The sequence below is a fragment of the Streptopelia decaocto genome, assembly GCF_964273445.1.
Source record: "Streptopelia decaocto genome assembly, chromosome: 11".
Classification (NCBI taxonomy): Eukaryota; Metazoa; Chordata; class Aves; order Columbiformes; family Columbidae; genus Streptopelia; species Streptopelia decaocto.
In genome coordinates, this window is record NC_138666.1 from 13,797,093 (window position 1) to 13,813,088 (window position 15,996).

General features: G+C 41.9%; 1 protein-coding gene across 1 annotated transcript in view; it reads left to right on the forward strand.

The window, feature by feature from the left end:
- The first annotated feature begins 1,788 nt into the window (after window positions 1-1,788).
- The window catches only part of URI1 (URI1 prefoldin like chaperone), a 42,148-nt gene continuing 27,940 nt past the window's right edge, over window positions 1,789-15,996 (forward strand). Inside the window, exons 1-2 of the mRNA XM_082062377.1 lie at window positions 1,789-2,236; window positions 14,106-14,140. Coding sequence (XP_081918503.1) covers window positions 2,165-2,236; window positions 14,106-14,140 — 107 coding nt within the window. The 5' untranslated portion in view covers window positions 1,789-2,164. The remainder of the gene's footprint in view (window positions 2,237-14,105; window positions 14,141-15,996) is intronic.

The following is a 15,996-nucleotide window of genomic DNA, read 5'->3' on the forward strand; positions in this document are numbered from 1 at the left end:
TCCATACTATCGTCACTACAACCAAACACATACAGTCATTTCTCTGATAATGATGTAGCCTCTTAGTTTGGCCAACTGTCAGAAGTCTTCAATGCAATCGTGATATAAAATTCCTACTTTGTGGCTTCTCATTTGTTAAATGCTTTTTTGTTACATCAGGCAAAAGAATAAAATCTTAAGATATATATCTTTATGTTGTACATCTGTTTTGTCCTCCAATTGAGTTGAGGTGAAATAGGAACAAACTAGAGCATTTAAAAATGATGTGTATTTGTAGTATCTCCTCTGCAAGCCCTGATAACTGGAGAAAACTTTAGAAGAGGTTCTAAGCAGGTTGAGAGTGAGCTATTTACTATGAGAATTTAGAAGGATCACAAGATTTGTATAACCTATTTAAACCTGGGATATTCTTTTGCTGGTGAGCTATTTTCTGATGACAATACACAGATGTCTCTTGTCCACTCAGAGGACCCAGAATCCCTTGGTGACAAATGCATGCCAGAGTTTTCAGCTAACTTTCAATTATTCTTGAAGATTATGGATGTAGTTATTTCACAAACCAAACTACCCAGCTGCAGTTGCAAATTTTTATATGCAATATTGGAAGCTGTATTAAAGTCTGGCTAAAAGCTAACTTCCAGCTTGAGTAACCATGCTTTGAAAATTGTTTCTGAATTCCTCATCTGTGGAGCTTTAACAAGCTCTTTAAGGGGGATGGGAACCTGCATTTAGAAAAGTGCACAGCACATACCATGTCATGTACATAACATAAACAGTTGTTTTGTGGTGTATACAGAATTAGTTCTGCTCACGGAAATGCTTCTTTTGTAGAAGGAAACCGTTGATATGAACATAGGGAAGATGCACCTTTTTACCTCCATCTTAGGACATGTCTACCAGTCCCCGAAGCCCCTCTGCTTCACTGGCAAATATATATGGTGGGTGTTCACAAACCCCTGTTCGCTTAAGGGAAAGGTGCAGCAGTAAACACAAGGTCGGTCTATAACTGAACCCGCCTATGGGGTTTTTAGTAAGTAGAAATTAAAAATACACCAGCTAGAATTGCAGCAGCCAGTCAAGCCCCAGGGAGGTTCCTCAGGTGTGCAGCGGTGCTGTGACCCAGCGTGCTGTTCAGCATGGCTCCGTGCCATTAGCAACACGTTACTTTGGACATGTCTAATGCCATTCACGAAATTAGCTAATGAATTTACCACACGTGAATTACTCCATGCTACTCCAGAAGTGGCTGTCTGCCGCTCTCTTCCCATGCAGTAACTTTCCCATCTAGGCAAGCCCAAGCGCTGCTCCGAGTGATTTCAGGTCATCTAAAAATATTTTGCAATCCTTTAGGTCATAATAACCTACTGTTTATTCACTGCCAGACGTCCTGACAATGTAAACTACAGAGCAGGCAGCCTGAGACCAGTTACTGTGCCATCACCTCCCTACTCTTAGAGCCATGTAGGCGTCTATGCATATCAAGGGTTATTGTAGGCTGATCGAAACACTTTATAGATGATGGTTCTATTTTCTGAACCAAGGCCTGCGCTCCCAACAAGTGCAGGGCCAAGGGCCTCAGAGCGCTGTCAGGCCCCGGCAGCGCCGAGCCGAGGCCCAGGGGAGGCCGCGATCGCCCCCGGGGGATCTGCCCGACTCCATGGCGGGGGTCGGGAGGCGGCGGCCGTGCCCCCCGCGCTCAGCCCGCCGCGGCGGCGGGGGGAGCCGGCGGGGCCGGCGGCAGCGGCGCCGGGCAGGGGGTGGGGAGCGCCCGCCTCTCGCGGCTCGCAGCCGGGTGCCTCCCGCGGGCGCGGCGGGCCGCCTGGCTGGCTACCCAGAGTGCAGCAGGCAGGCGGCGGCAGGCGGCGGCCGGCACCGAGCTGCCGGCGCTCTCCCGGCCCGCCGGCGCAGCGGGAGCCGGGCCCAGGCGGCGGCGCGGCCCAGAATGCGAGTGTGAGATGCTTCTCCCGGCAGCGGCGCCCCGGGCCCAGGCGGCGGCGGCCCCCGCGTGGATGCGGCTCTGGAGCCGGCGCTTCGCCCTCCACAAACATTTCTATAGGACTCATTCGCCCTGCTGAGGAGATCGGCCCGGCCGCCTCTTCCCCTCGCCGCCCCCTCCGCGCCGCGGAGCGGCTCCGTCAGAGACCGCCGGCCCGGCCCGGCGGGCATGGAGGCCCCCGGCGGCGCCTCGCCGCTCAGCCCCGAGCTGGTGGGCCGCCTCCGCCAGGAGCACGAGAAGGTAAAGGCCGCGGCCGCCGGGCCGGGCCGCAGCGTGCGGAGGGGGCGCGGGCCGGGGGGCCGGGGGTGCGGCTCCGCCGGGCGGGGGGGGGCGGGGAGGGGAGGGGAGCCCCCCCGGCGTGGCGGGCCCGGGGCGGCACGCGCCGGGGCCTGCGTGCGGCCGGGGGCACGTGACGGCGCTGACGTCACGGGTGGCGGTTGAGGCGGGTCGCGGCCGTCGCGCCGCGGCCGGGGGGATCCGGAGCAGCCGGCGGGGGCAGCGGGAGGCTCTGCCGGGGTGTTGGCAGCGACGGCCTTGCCGAGATGGCCTTTGAAACGACGGGCGTCGGGCCGATGAGCGGGAGTTGGCAGGAGCGGCCTTGTGAGCGCTGGGGAGGCACCGGGCCTGTCCGCGCCCGGCCTGCGGGCTGAGAACCTGCCCTGACGCTCCCCGGGGACCGTTACAGTTACATAAGCGTAAATCGTGTGTACACAGCTCTGCCTCGAACTCGTGTTTTTGTCCCTCTTCCCACGTGCATGTGTTTTTTTATCCAGTCACCTTTCTAAAACCTGGTCCTGCAGGTAGGCCTGACACAGCGCCTGGTGGGTGTCTGAACTGGGTCATCTCATGGGCCAGCGTGAAGAGCGGTTGTATCGAAACTTAATTGTTCGTGACTTGCGTTAAGGAATCCTGATTACACATGAAATGTGTTTGAAAGAGCCAGACTCTTCTGCGAAACAATTCACTAGAGTTCAGAGGCTGGTTCCACCTGTGGCCGTAGACAAAACTTGAGACATCTTTTCCTGCAGATCACACTCGTGATCTAAGCCTTTCTGTAAGCAAGTTTAAGACACAAAGACTACCGAAAGGCTCTCCTAATTTAATGAGTGTGATTCTGGGCTTGTAGGTCCCAGCCTTGCAGTGGGCTCTGTGAGTGCAGGAGTCACTGTGAAGCTCTTGTCATGTGCACTGGCACAAGTACATTTGCCCACAGTCTGCACGCTTTTCCATTTTTCTGCTCATTTTTGTCATATGAACAGGTTTTTTTAAAGCTGTTTCTGAGACACATTAGAGCTCCTCAGTTATAACAGAGGACTTCAGTGTGCATTGCTTTGTCACACGTTGGTTCAGTTAAGAGTAAGAAAACTGAGTAACTCACATGTGGTCTAAAAAATGAGCCTTATCTCAAATAGGGCATGCAAAAATGTGTGTACTTTTGAATAGCACACTAGATCTTTACTAAAAGATTTACGTAACCAACTGACCATTAATCTGGATGAAGAGTAAGAGGATCTGCCAGAGCACTCTGCATTGTCTGTTCTGCACGGATAGTAACCCATTATACCAATAATTGGTGATAGTAACGTGTCTGCTTGGACTCCTTCAGTTAATTTTCAAGGTGGTAGAATTTAGTGAAGAATAAATTCTCTGGTACATTAGTGTCAGTCAGGCCTGATGTGTAAGCGGATGTCTGTCGTAACCGTGTAGAATTATTCTTGGTTCATGGCAAGACCTTTCTGTAAGCAAGTTTAAGACACTTCTTAAACTGCTCCAGTGGAAAAGAGGCCCAGGAGACCATTAATTAAGCCTCTGTTAGGCTGATGTACCAAAATGATATTTTATCTTAGGGAAACTTTACATAATTTCTGCAAATTGGTTAAAAAAAATTGAACACTTCAGTTTCAGTATGAAATTATAGTAAAGAACTACACATCTTGGTTACAATGGAGTGTCATGATGAAGATATAGTAGACTTTTCCTCTGTGCAATGAATATATATAATTGTATTACAACAGTATTTTCGGTTATAAAAATATTGTATTTTAAGATGGAGGAGGTCTTTCCATTTCAGCAGCCTCTTTTCAGAGATTCATATTTTTCTCACAAAATTACTGAGTTGAAGGCTCATGTTTTGATCTTAGCACAAAGATGAGGGAGAATTAGCTAGCCAGTACTTTGGTAACCTAGTAATCGTAGGATGAGCACCGTAACAAATAGTAAAGTTATTTAGCCAGAACTATACATACATATATATGTGTATATATATTGGCATTTAAGCAGGCACATCTATTTCTTTTAATTACTGTGATGTTGTGCTGTCTCAGTGACACTTAAGTATAAAAAAATCTATTTATTCCTATTAGTCCGAAGGCAGCCTTTCATGTAGTGGTGAAATACAGCATTATCTGCAGAATTAAAGATAATATTTGAATCATGGTGGATTATTTTAACATCCAGGCCTTTGTACAACCCTGGTTCACCTACAAGTTTGAGCTTTTAAGTGCTAAAGAGCTGCCCTGTAGAACTCATGAAGTGAGGCTTCCTTCCTGTTTAAAAATATTAAAAGAACAGGATGTTCATGACTTTCTATCTCTGATCTGATTGAGGCTGCAACTTCTGAGTTTAGGACCCCTGGTGAAAAGTAATTTTAATTCTTGTTTAGGACTGCTTGCCTGTTGGACAGATTTCATCTTGTTAATTTGTAGTGATAGTAAGACCAAACTGTTAAAAGCAATTTTCAGTGCTCCCACTAAAGGCACTTTGTATAAAAACATGACTTAGAATGTGTATCTTGGGGATAAATTATAGAAGAATATCTAGTAATTTTCATGATAAAGACCATCATTGGAAGCACAGTGCCTGCGTAAAGTTTTGAATATTTCTGTAAGAAGAATGTGATGTATGTATCATGGATTACTTGCAAAAGCAATATATGTTAGCTGAAAATACTGTGTTAAATCTATTGCAAGTTAGTACAGGAATTATAAAATGAATATTTAAGTAGGTGGATTCCCATGCTATAGTGCCTGCATTTAAATATAATATTTGATATACATTTACGCCTACAATCAAATGGGTTTGGATTACTAACTGATAGGAAGTTGACAAGTTGAATCTATGTAATTTGGTAAGACTTGTGTAACCAGTGAATTTACAGTGGGCTGATACGTTCTATAGTTTCTGAGCAAGGCAATGAAGATACGTGTAATGGGAGACATTAGAGAACCAATTAGACCCAAGAGACATTTGTCGAGTGCAAACACAGGCATGGAAAATCTAAAGGATTCCAGTGTGAGCTGGTAACAGGATTTTTTTTTCTTTTTCATAGCACTGACAAGCACTTTCTAAAAATTTTCCTTCTAGGAAAATTAGGACAGGGAAGTGACTCTCCTGTCACTCATCATGACAACAAAGCACAATTAGATTTAGTGTAGCTATTACTGTAACTCATTGGCCAGTGTGTATTATGACATATTCTTAATTTTTATGAAATTATATGTTGGGGCTGTATGATCTTTCATTTCCAAATTGTTTTCAAGATCCTGGGTACTTGGAGTTTTTAAAGTTAAACAACTTGTGGGTTGTTTATGGGGAAACAAGTCACAGAATCCTACACTTATGTTCTTTTAAATTGTTGTCTTCCTACACAAATTACTTCTGAGGCGGGCTGCTTCTAAGTCTTTTTCACGTAGTATCTGTGCTATGAAATCAGCAGCTTGTCAGTTTTAAAACTGTTTCTACAGTCTGAAAAAGGGCAGTGAGACTGAGCGGAGTCTGGTACACTTCACACTGCTGCAGGAGCCCCTGGAAATCTGGAATCACTTGCCTGCAGGCTCAGCAGATGTGATTCGGTGTGCTTTCCAGTGCAGCGTCTCCCAGGGTATTTGCACTTTTTCCAGCCTGCATCCAAGTGAGCAGAATCTATAGAAGTCTGGGTACGAGACACCAGTGCAGTAGGACCTAATTTTGGAATATAGCTGTTGAGGAAAGTTAACAAAATATCTGAAGCTTGGTTTGACACACTCCTTTTTAAAAGGTACCTGGACAATAACCTCATCAGAAACCTGAGATGACATCCATTCCAACCTGCCCAGTGCTTTTTTGTAGTAGCAGGTTCCATTAATGTTTTATCTTGTGCAGCTTTCAAGTAAAAGGGCTAATTCAGTCATTATCTGAAAGCTTTCAATGTAATACTTATTGTTCCTCCAGTGTTAACTGATCATCACTTTTACTTTTTGTAGTGAATATTTGTCTCTGTTCTTATTAGTATGAAAAAAATACACACTGGTTTATATAGGATCAAGAATTGTGAAATAAACTAACAGATCTTAAATATTTTTTAATGGTACTTGAAGTGAATCTATTCACAAACGCATTCAAAGTGCGCTTGCCTTTATTCTGGAGAGGACAAGTCTGTTCGTCTCCTGCCTCATTGGCAACTAAGGTATGTAGATGAGATTATATCCACAAAATCTAAACGTTACTGAATTGTGCTGCTCTTATATGTGTCTACAGCTTTTGTGAGTAGAAGCAGTGGCCAGGGTACTGTTTGGGAATCATCCTTAGTTTCTCCAGCATCTGTGCAGGTCTCCGTTCCAGAAGTCACGCTTATAACCTGTGTTTTCTCAGATCAGCTTGGGTACCCCCTGCCTCATGTATTTCTTTCCTCCTTTGCAATTGTGAACTTTTATTTTGTTTGAATCTGAAGCTCCAGTCTTGCAGAGAAGCTAGTTTGGAGCTTGCCATCTTGAAGCCTTCAGAGCAGCAAGTACACTAAGACTTCATTTTTTCTTGGTGGGGCTTTAGGACACTGGGCTGCACTGTGCAGCTGCTGGTTTTGTGGTTCCTCTTGGTGTTAGCGTAGGCTGCAGTTTCACTGCTGTAGAAAGGCTGAATCCCTCCACCACGTTTGCACAAGCAGTTATGATCAGACTGCTGTGGGGTAAGAGGAATCCAGTGATTCGTGCCAAAATGGTCATGTCAAATGCCAGCCCAGTGTGACAGGGGACATGCAGAGCCAGCAGCAGGTGAAACTGGGCTGGCCCTTTGAGCCATGGTCATGCTTGTACCAAGTTAGAGCTGCTGTGAGCAACAGTCTCAGTCACTTGTTCAAAAAATTTCATTAATGTTCATGTGAGTTATCCAGGAAGGAGATTAGTATGTTGAACAACTTTTGAATCTTGGTTTTTGTTGCAACTGCTTGGTTCTGCTTTTGAGGAATTTTAGGCTGGCACGTTTCTGACACTGCCCAGTGACCTGGGTTGGGATACAGCTAAAAACCAAACTTTTATTGCTGATTTTTTTTGCTGCTTTTTTTCTTCCTGGGTTATTTTTCAGCCAGTGTGGTTCCCTGATGTGCTTGATGGTGCAGCAGCACAAATGTGTGCCAGCAGATTGTGTTGGGGCTGGAAGAATAAGGCGGTGGGATTGAGTAGCTGGGGACAGGGAGGGATGATGACTAGTTCACTCAGGGCTGCAGCTGCATGTTGAACCACAGCCTGAAGGTATGTCTGTGAGGCAGGTGCCAGGGCTCATGGCGGTTTTAGGCTAGTTAACTCCGGTATCGCCGGCGGCATCGCTGTTGCACCATAGGCTACATAAAAACTGGCAGAACTTGCTGGAGGTGTTTGGTGGGTGAGATCATGGGAGCTCCATGCTCACATTGGCCGGCTGCTTTCTCAGTACCTGAGCTCGCTTTGATATTGTACAGCCACATGAATATGTTTACCTGAGTCAGCTAAAACATTAAGTTACGAGTTCCTTAGCTCTGTCTCCAAATGAAGTTACATGACATGGCTACCGCTCACTCCCAGGAAAGGCGATACCTGGCTCCAGTTTGTTCCTCAGTTGATTCAGAGCTAATTAAACTCACTAACTCAGCGGAAAATGTCCTACTGCCTTTAGGGTTTTTGCTGGGTTTGTGAGTTGAAATGACTCCCAAAGGGGACTGACAAACAGCAAAACCATGTGAAGTTGTTGGGAACTCATGGTTGCAAGCGAGGTGCTGGCTCCTGGAAGCCGGGCTACCTGTCCCACGGCTGCCATGCATACGTATGTGTGTGTGTGCACTTACTGCAAGGGAACTGCAAGTTGTTTGTCTGCGGGACATGTAACCACAGCAGTGGTCACAACATAAAATAGGATTGAGAAGGCAGAATTTCCCAGCTGGCAAAGGAGAGATGAGGCGTTTTCTGTCTGCTTTTTAATTCTTAGATGTTTCAAATAGAATTTCTAAGCTCCCAGAAAAATTTTTGGTCAAAACTTGATTTTTATTTATTGATAAATAAGAGTTATATACTACTTTTTCTGCAAAACTGACCCACTTGTGTGTACATAACTAATATACAAATAGTAGATCTTCACTTGCTTTCTTGTAGAGAGGGGTAAAAATTGTTGTTATATTTTTAAATAAGATTTTTTTCCTTTAGAAATAAATGTTTGCCATGATGAAAATTTCTTTCAGTCTTTCTTTTAATTCAGTATTCTTCCCAAACATTACTTCAGAAGGCAAAGATTTGCACCCAAAGGGGGATTTATGTTAATACTTTGTTGAAATGTAGTGTTTTTGAGTAATATGATTTAATAAATGAATATGAGAGCTCAGAAATGCTTTCTTCCTTTTCCATTAGATCATACAGTATGCCAACAGACTGAAGAACTTTTAATAGTTTTATTTCATTTTTTGATTGAAAATGGGGCTCTAGGAAAAACAATTGTGCAAATGTTAATTCTGTCTTTCTCCATCAGTGATTGCTCTGTTTTAGGCAAGTACCGTGTAGTTTCCTAGAGGAATAAATGAAAACTCATTTTAAATGTTTATTTTGCGTGTGTCTTGTTACATCCTTGTTACCAAGAGTTGATTAAATATTTGACCACCCATTAGTGTTCTTCTGTAATGTAAAGTCATATTGTGAACTGGTTATTTCATCAGTAAACTTTTAGGGTTTGGGGGAACGACAGAGAAATCTCATGCATGAGTTGCATGGCAGAGTGGGCTTTGGTACTGCAAACATTTACAGATGGAGGCAGCTCACGTGTGTGTATCAACCGCAATAAATACTTGGTTGTAGAAGGTTAAGCAGTTAAAACTGCAGAGTTGGAGTCATCTGAATTAGGTCAGTAGTGGAAACTGTCTTGGATTTATCATGCAAACGTGGATCTGCATTTCAGAAACCCAGTGTACACTTCCACTGTAACTTGTGGAAGGTTCTGAACAACAGAACCAAGGTCAAGACTGAGATATTTACACAGCCCCAAACAGCAAGGACAGTCTCCTGAAGGCAAATCGTTGGTTTTAGACTTTATTAGACCCTTACTTTAATTACCACCTCATTACTTGCTCTGCTTCCACAAAAAGTATTCCATACTGTCATTTTCCCCAAGTAACTGGAAGTGTGATTGAAAGGGATGTTTAAAGTGAGACTTAATTCAAGATTAAATAGTCACAAATTATATTATTGCTACATGTAAACAAATTACTTGCATATCTGATTTTATTCAGATTACTTTTCAAGTGGTAAATAATGCTTTATCACTTATATAGTGCTCTTACATCTTTAGAGTGCTTTTCTCACATTAATTAATCATCATTAAACACTCTGAGGTGGGTAGGTTAATACTATTATCCCCATTTTGCAGATGAAGAAATGTAGACTGAGAGGTTGTGATTTGCTCAAGGCCATATAGAAGAAATAGAATCAGAGCTGGGATTACATCTGTGTCCCTGGCTTCTAATTTCAGAAGACCAGCCAGATTGTGAGGCACAGTTTTGAAGCAAAATACTCAAGTATGCCTGTAGAAGCAGCACACGTTTACTTGGCCCCTTAGACGCCTAACTTGTGGTTTGTTTAAACAGAAACTTTGCTTTTGTGCTGTGCTGCGTATATTCCCATTCATACCCACAAGTGTGGAAATAGCCTCTTAATTCATTTAGGAACTCTTCCTAATCTAATAGGGCATTTTTATTTTCAGCATTTTTGTTGAAATTAACTTTCATCTTAAAACCACCGGTTTCTAGTTCTTTCAACCTGAACATCACTGTGTGATGCGGATACAGCAGGTTTAGCATCAGTATCCAAAACTGTCTACAGATGATACCTGGACCAGCTCTGTTGCTTATAATTTTTCATGAGCTGAGACATAAATAAAATTCTGACTTGGCAGTTTGCCTTATTGCTGTTCAGAACAGATGAGAGAGAGAAGAATCGCCCTCAACGTGCTAAAACCATCACCTTTGTAGGCAGTGCCTCGCTGCTTAGGAGAGAGAGACATTTGCACACATGCACTGCACCTTGGAGAACGACCTCAACAAAACAAAATAGCCTTGGACTGGAGAGGAGAACAGAACCATTTGTGCATCACCTTGATAATCAGAAGCACCACAGAAAATTATATTCAGCTGTTAGTAGTGGGAGCATGTGCAGAAGCAACAAGTACAGAAAAACTAAGTGGAAGAAAGAGGAACCCTTGTATGTGAGGGTGAGGACCTGCTGGGGAAAGGTGGGTGGTGTGAAGAAGGTTAGAGATGTGTGGGCATGTACAGGTAAGAGTCAGCTTTGTGCTGCAGTGTCCTCACCTGTCTTCATTCCCAGGGAAACGCTGCAAGTGATGGTAGTGCCTGGCTACTGAGTTAGGAGATCTGGCTTCGGTTTCCAGCCCCATTCCTAGCCAGGGTTAGTGATGAAATGACTCAGCCTGCAAAATCAGTGCTGCAGTCTTTAATTCATGGAAAAGTTTTTGAGCTCTTCAGATGGAAGATCCCAGAGAAGGTAGGATCTCAGCAGATTGGAAAGAAAGTATTGCAGATGAAAGGAATTTTCTGCCTTGAAACAGCTAATGAAGTCTTTGGCTGAGTGATATGAGTTGTCTGGGAGTGATTTGGAGTCAGTGCCCTGTGCTCAGATTGGGACAGTGGAACACCTGGGAAGTGATTGTAGGGCTAAAGCTGATCCTCCTGCTCTGCTGAGACTCTGTGAAACCGAGAAACAAGAGATTCCCTAAAAGCAGCAACAGACACTTCTCTTTAAATAGCTCAACCTATTAGCATGGGAGCAGAACCAATGTGTCATCTCCTGCTTTCACGGTTTGGTTTTTACTCCAGAAGGAATTGCACGTGAGGTCTTGGTGCCAGAGGTGTGCTCTCCCATGGGCACTCAGGGAGCTCCCAGCTCTGGCTCTGTCCAGCCAGGGGCTTGAGAAGCACTCAGTTTTAACAAGTTGCTGATGGAGAAAATGAAGGGAACAAGGTATTTGCCCGTTTGCTTTCTTTTAAGACTATGGAACATGTTTTCCAACAGTGGAGCTTGTTTTGATAACCTCAACCGTGATTAGGTAACGTTAAATTTGCTGCAAGACTAGTTTAATAAATATTTTAGTATGCAGATAAGCCATTGATAGCTGTGTGCGTTCACAAACTCTTAAGTTTTTATGCCTAAAAGGGGAGAATTCAGTTTATTGATACCATTTCCACTACCATGTCTTAAAAGTAATGCATAGTTGGTGGTTGGTGGCACTAGGTGTCCAGACAAATTGAACTCAAATGAACAAACAAACAGGTCATTTATTTTATTTACCCTGAAAGGAATTTTCATTCTTTAATTGTAACTCTAGATATAAATTATGTGTGGAAGAAAGACTAATGATTTTCCTGTGTTTGATTAAAGGCAAAGAATCAAAGATTTGTTTATATATTTATCATCTATTTGTTTCTTTGCTGTGATAAGATCAGTTGTTATCCAAACAGTGGGACTGACCTAATAAAGGACATATGCATAATTGATCTCCATCTGTTTTTCAATATTTATTCTCTATTTTTTAAATAAGAGTTCAGTTCCAGAAGTGCAGCCTGAAATATTTTTAAGGTGGTATATTTTAGCACTTCTGTAAAAGGTCTCAGTTTATGCTGGCTACTGAAATGAAAATGTTTGTTGTTGGTTCCACCCTTTAGTATCCCTTCAAGAGAGATTATATCAAAGAAGAAGAATTAAATTAAAATTGATTGGTGTTATTGATTTTCCCTTTTTTTTTTTTTTAAGGGGATAAAGGGTGATGGAAACGGCATACGCCTATATGCTGTTTTACTGATGGACTATTTTTTAAAAACATAAAAAGCATATATGCCAAATTTACATATTTACTAATTAAAAAAGCTTCCTGGAAACATTAAGTAGACTATCTTCTGTAACCTTTAACATTGTAGCTAATGGATATAGCCTCGAAGATTTCATAGAGGGTCCTCTAAATAATGTAAATGATTATGAATATGTAACTAGTTAATATGCAGCTACGAAAGGATTATCATGTAGAGGTTAATGAACATGCTGCTCTTATGGTTTGCAGGGCTTTTCTTTCTGTGCTTTTAGCTCACTTCATGCATGGAAAGTCATGGATTGGGAACGGAAAGCTTCCTGCCTTTGCCATCTTCATCTGTATCGGGGCAATCAAACTGCAATGTTTTGAAAGGATTTCATAAACATTTTTGTGTGCTTAATTGCATTGTGTACTTCCCAATCACTACCAAGTCTGAAAGAAGGAAGGATATTGATAGAATAGGCTCTGGCTCTTCTACTTTTTAGTGGTGGCTCCATTGTGTGTCAGCATTGTTACCAAATGCTGCAGAAACTTTACTCTCAAAATGGGGTTAATATTAATAGTATGAATTAGATTTCTGAATTGATGTCCCACATTAGTCGGTACATTTATTCTTAACCTTAAAAACAGTTAGCTGGCATATTAAAGAATATATTTGCTAGGCATTTGATTTATAGGAGTTTAAAGCAAATGATAAATTTAAATTTGGCTTATGCAGGACGAGCTACCTGGCTGAATTTCTGATGGATTATGAAATAGCGTAACCACAAATGTAGAGCTGATCCTTTTCATTTAAGTACTTTACTCTGTTTAAAGAATTATTAGCTCACAAAGTAGACCCATTTTTTTCTCGCTCCATATGAGTAGGAAGTGCAGGGTCTGAGATCTGTTCTGCAATAGCTGCACATATGCTAAATAAAAAAAAAAATTGTCTTTCTTCTGTTGTTTTGAAAAAGAAAAAAGAATTATCTGCTCCAGTGATTTCAGTGGTACTTGAATGTATGTTATTGTTTTCTCTGCAAATTTACTCATTAATTGCTTTCAAATGTTAACATTATTTTGGCTATAGGAAAAAACAAAGTTTGTAGAAAAAAAAAATCTAGAAAATGCTTATCTCGAGAAGATGTCTAGACATGTTTAATTGCATCATGGCTTCATTGCATTTCGTATAATTGAATGAAATTGTTTGTGGTATGTTTTTGGTAACCATTATTCAGAGATCAGAATATGTTTTGAAAGACAAAATCTCCACGTAATTGTGGCAGAGAAGGTCACAGGTTTCAGCACCTTGTCTGTTTGCTATATCTGTGTAGTCTAAGAGACACACAGTTGAATAAGATTTTCATTTTAACAGTGCGCTTTATTTTGTAAATTATTTTGGATCTCTTGGGAAGGCCTGTGGCATAAAGAAATAAGGGAAATATTCACATTAAAATGTCCTCTTTTTTTGACACCCAGAGAGAACAGAAGGGAAGACAGCAGCCCATAATGATGTAAAATATCCTTGCATTTAAACGCCAAAAAATTAATATGTGCTTTTTCAGATTAAAATGGCCAGTGGGAACATTGGTTGATGTACTGATAAAGGAAAAAAATGGATTTGGTGCTGTGGTGTTCATTTGTTTTTGTTTTTTAATGAGTATGGAAGTTACATTGATGTGTTGCTATAATTTATGTTATTTTCTTATTCTGCAAACGTTTAACAATGGAAATAGATCTGCAGATTGAACAAACTACTACTTATCTTGTGTCACCTAATAGTTATGGAGCAGGTATTGTACCAAAATATGAATTGAAAAGCTGTGATTTTTTTTTTCCCGTGGTTATCAGTCTGCATTAGTGTGTGATAAAATGTGCAGCTTAAGAACTACCATTCACATGCCTTTGCACTGACAAATAAAAATGTATATAGAGACACCACCAAATCTGTAAAGCTACTGTTCTAGTTTCTGATGCATTGACATTGCAGCTGTGTGCTTAGCCTTGTTTTTTCATGAGTAGTTATCTGTTTTAATGACAGGTGGTCACTAGCTGCCAAGAGAAAATCCAGCACTGGTAAGTGAAAAATGTTTGATTACATGCCTAAAATACTGATGAGTAACCTAGTTGTATTTTAGTAAAGTACTGCTATTTATTCTAATGATAGCTAAATCCTACTAGCGTGTTTTGAGGGTTATAGTTAGCGATAGCTCAGAATTATTGCAAAGTACTCACTTTAAAGTGTATCTATTTTCCACTGATACTATTACTTTAAACCACGAATATACTGAACCTTAGCGTTTATACTTCTGTTTTAAATATCCCCGAGTAACCTTGTGGGATGAATGCTGAATTTGCCTGGTTGGTGAAAAGATACTCCCAGGGTGGAATTAATTCTTCTTCTTGTGTTTTTTTCCTAACTGTGGAGCAGGTAAGGAAATTCTGCTCCCACCTGCCCCAGGTGTGCTAAAACAATCTGAAAGTAATGTTTTCCTCTTTCTTTCCCCCCAGTAGAATGTATGATAAAGCTTAGTTTGTTGTGCTTAGAAAGAGATGGTTTGTTATGTAAAAAATTATCTGTGGGCACTTTTTTCTCTGTTGGCAATCTATGGTTAATAGAAAACATGCTTAGTAAATAACAGTTTTGTATGGCATCTGAGGAAAATGTACATTTAATGGTGAATGAAATCTTATATTATGAGTTACTGTGAGATATAGCAGTTGATCTTACAGATACCAAATTACAATATATCCATGCTGTGTTTACCATGATTTTACTGAGAGAACAACAGGAGCTGTCTTGATTATTGTCTGCAGGGTTATTGCGGAATCGCAGCAACTGCCCCTTTAGTGGTGAGATTAAACCTTTGGTTATACACCATCAAGCATATAATATTTTAAATTTATTTTAAGAGGCTTTTTTCTTCATGCCTGAAAGATCTCCAAGCAAATAATTTATATTTAGTGTGTATCAAATATTTTTAGTTTAAATGCACATAGGCTGCAAGCACTGGATAAGAGGAAAAAAATCAAGGCAATCTATACACATCATCATATTAAATTCTGACTATTGGCTCGCAAAAAATAATCTAAAACTAATATGTTTCATTTATGTTTAAAATTCAGAGGCTGCATTAATTTTCAATAAGGGAAATATTATTGAAGTGCCTGCTGGTGTTGCTGTGGTGAAGTCAGCACACGTATTTTCTCAGCGGCTTTGTGGTGTCACTACCAATTTGGTCCTGTGTGGAATTCACAAAATCATAGAATGTCCTGAGTTGGAAGGGACCCACAAGGATCATCGAGTCCAACTCCTGTCCCTGCACAGGACACCCCACAGGTCACACCGTGTGTCTGAGGACGTTGTCCAGTCTCTTCTTGAACACTGTCAGGCTTGGGGCCGTGACACCTCCCTGGGGAGCCTGTTCCAGTGTCCACCACCCTATGGGTGGAGAACCTTTTCCTGATGTCCAACCTAAACCTCTCCTGGCACATCTTCCTGACATCCCCTCGGGTTCCGTCGTTGGTCAACAAAGAGAAGAGCTCAGCGCCTGCCCCTCCTCCTCCCCTTGTGAGGAAGCTGCAGCCACCATGAGGTCTCCCCTGAGCCTCCCCTTCTTCTCCAGGCTGAACAAACCCAATTCTGCATGTACATTCTTTCACTAAGAGACAGTATTTTTGCAGAAGTAAGCTCATTGACAAAAAGCCTTAAAATTCAAACAGATTTTTCAAAGTTTGGAAAGCTGTGACAATTATTTTCTCTTATGAAGATGGCTGAGGTTTGTGAGCGGGCTGGGATGGTTGGCTGTGGCAGGAGTTGCTCCAGTGTCTGCTTTTATGCAAACTCTGGGCATGGCCCCGTGAACTTGGGGATTTTGAGCACAGAATGCCAAAAGGAAAACCTAACTTACTGATATCTTTTATGTAGAAAA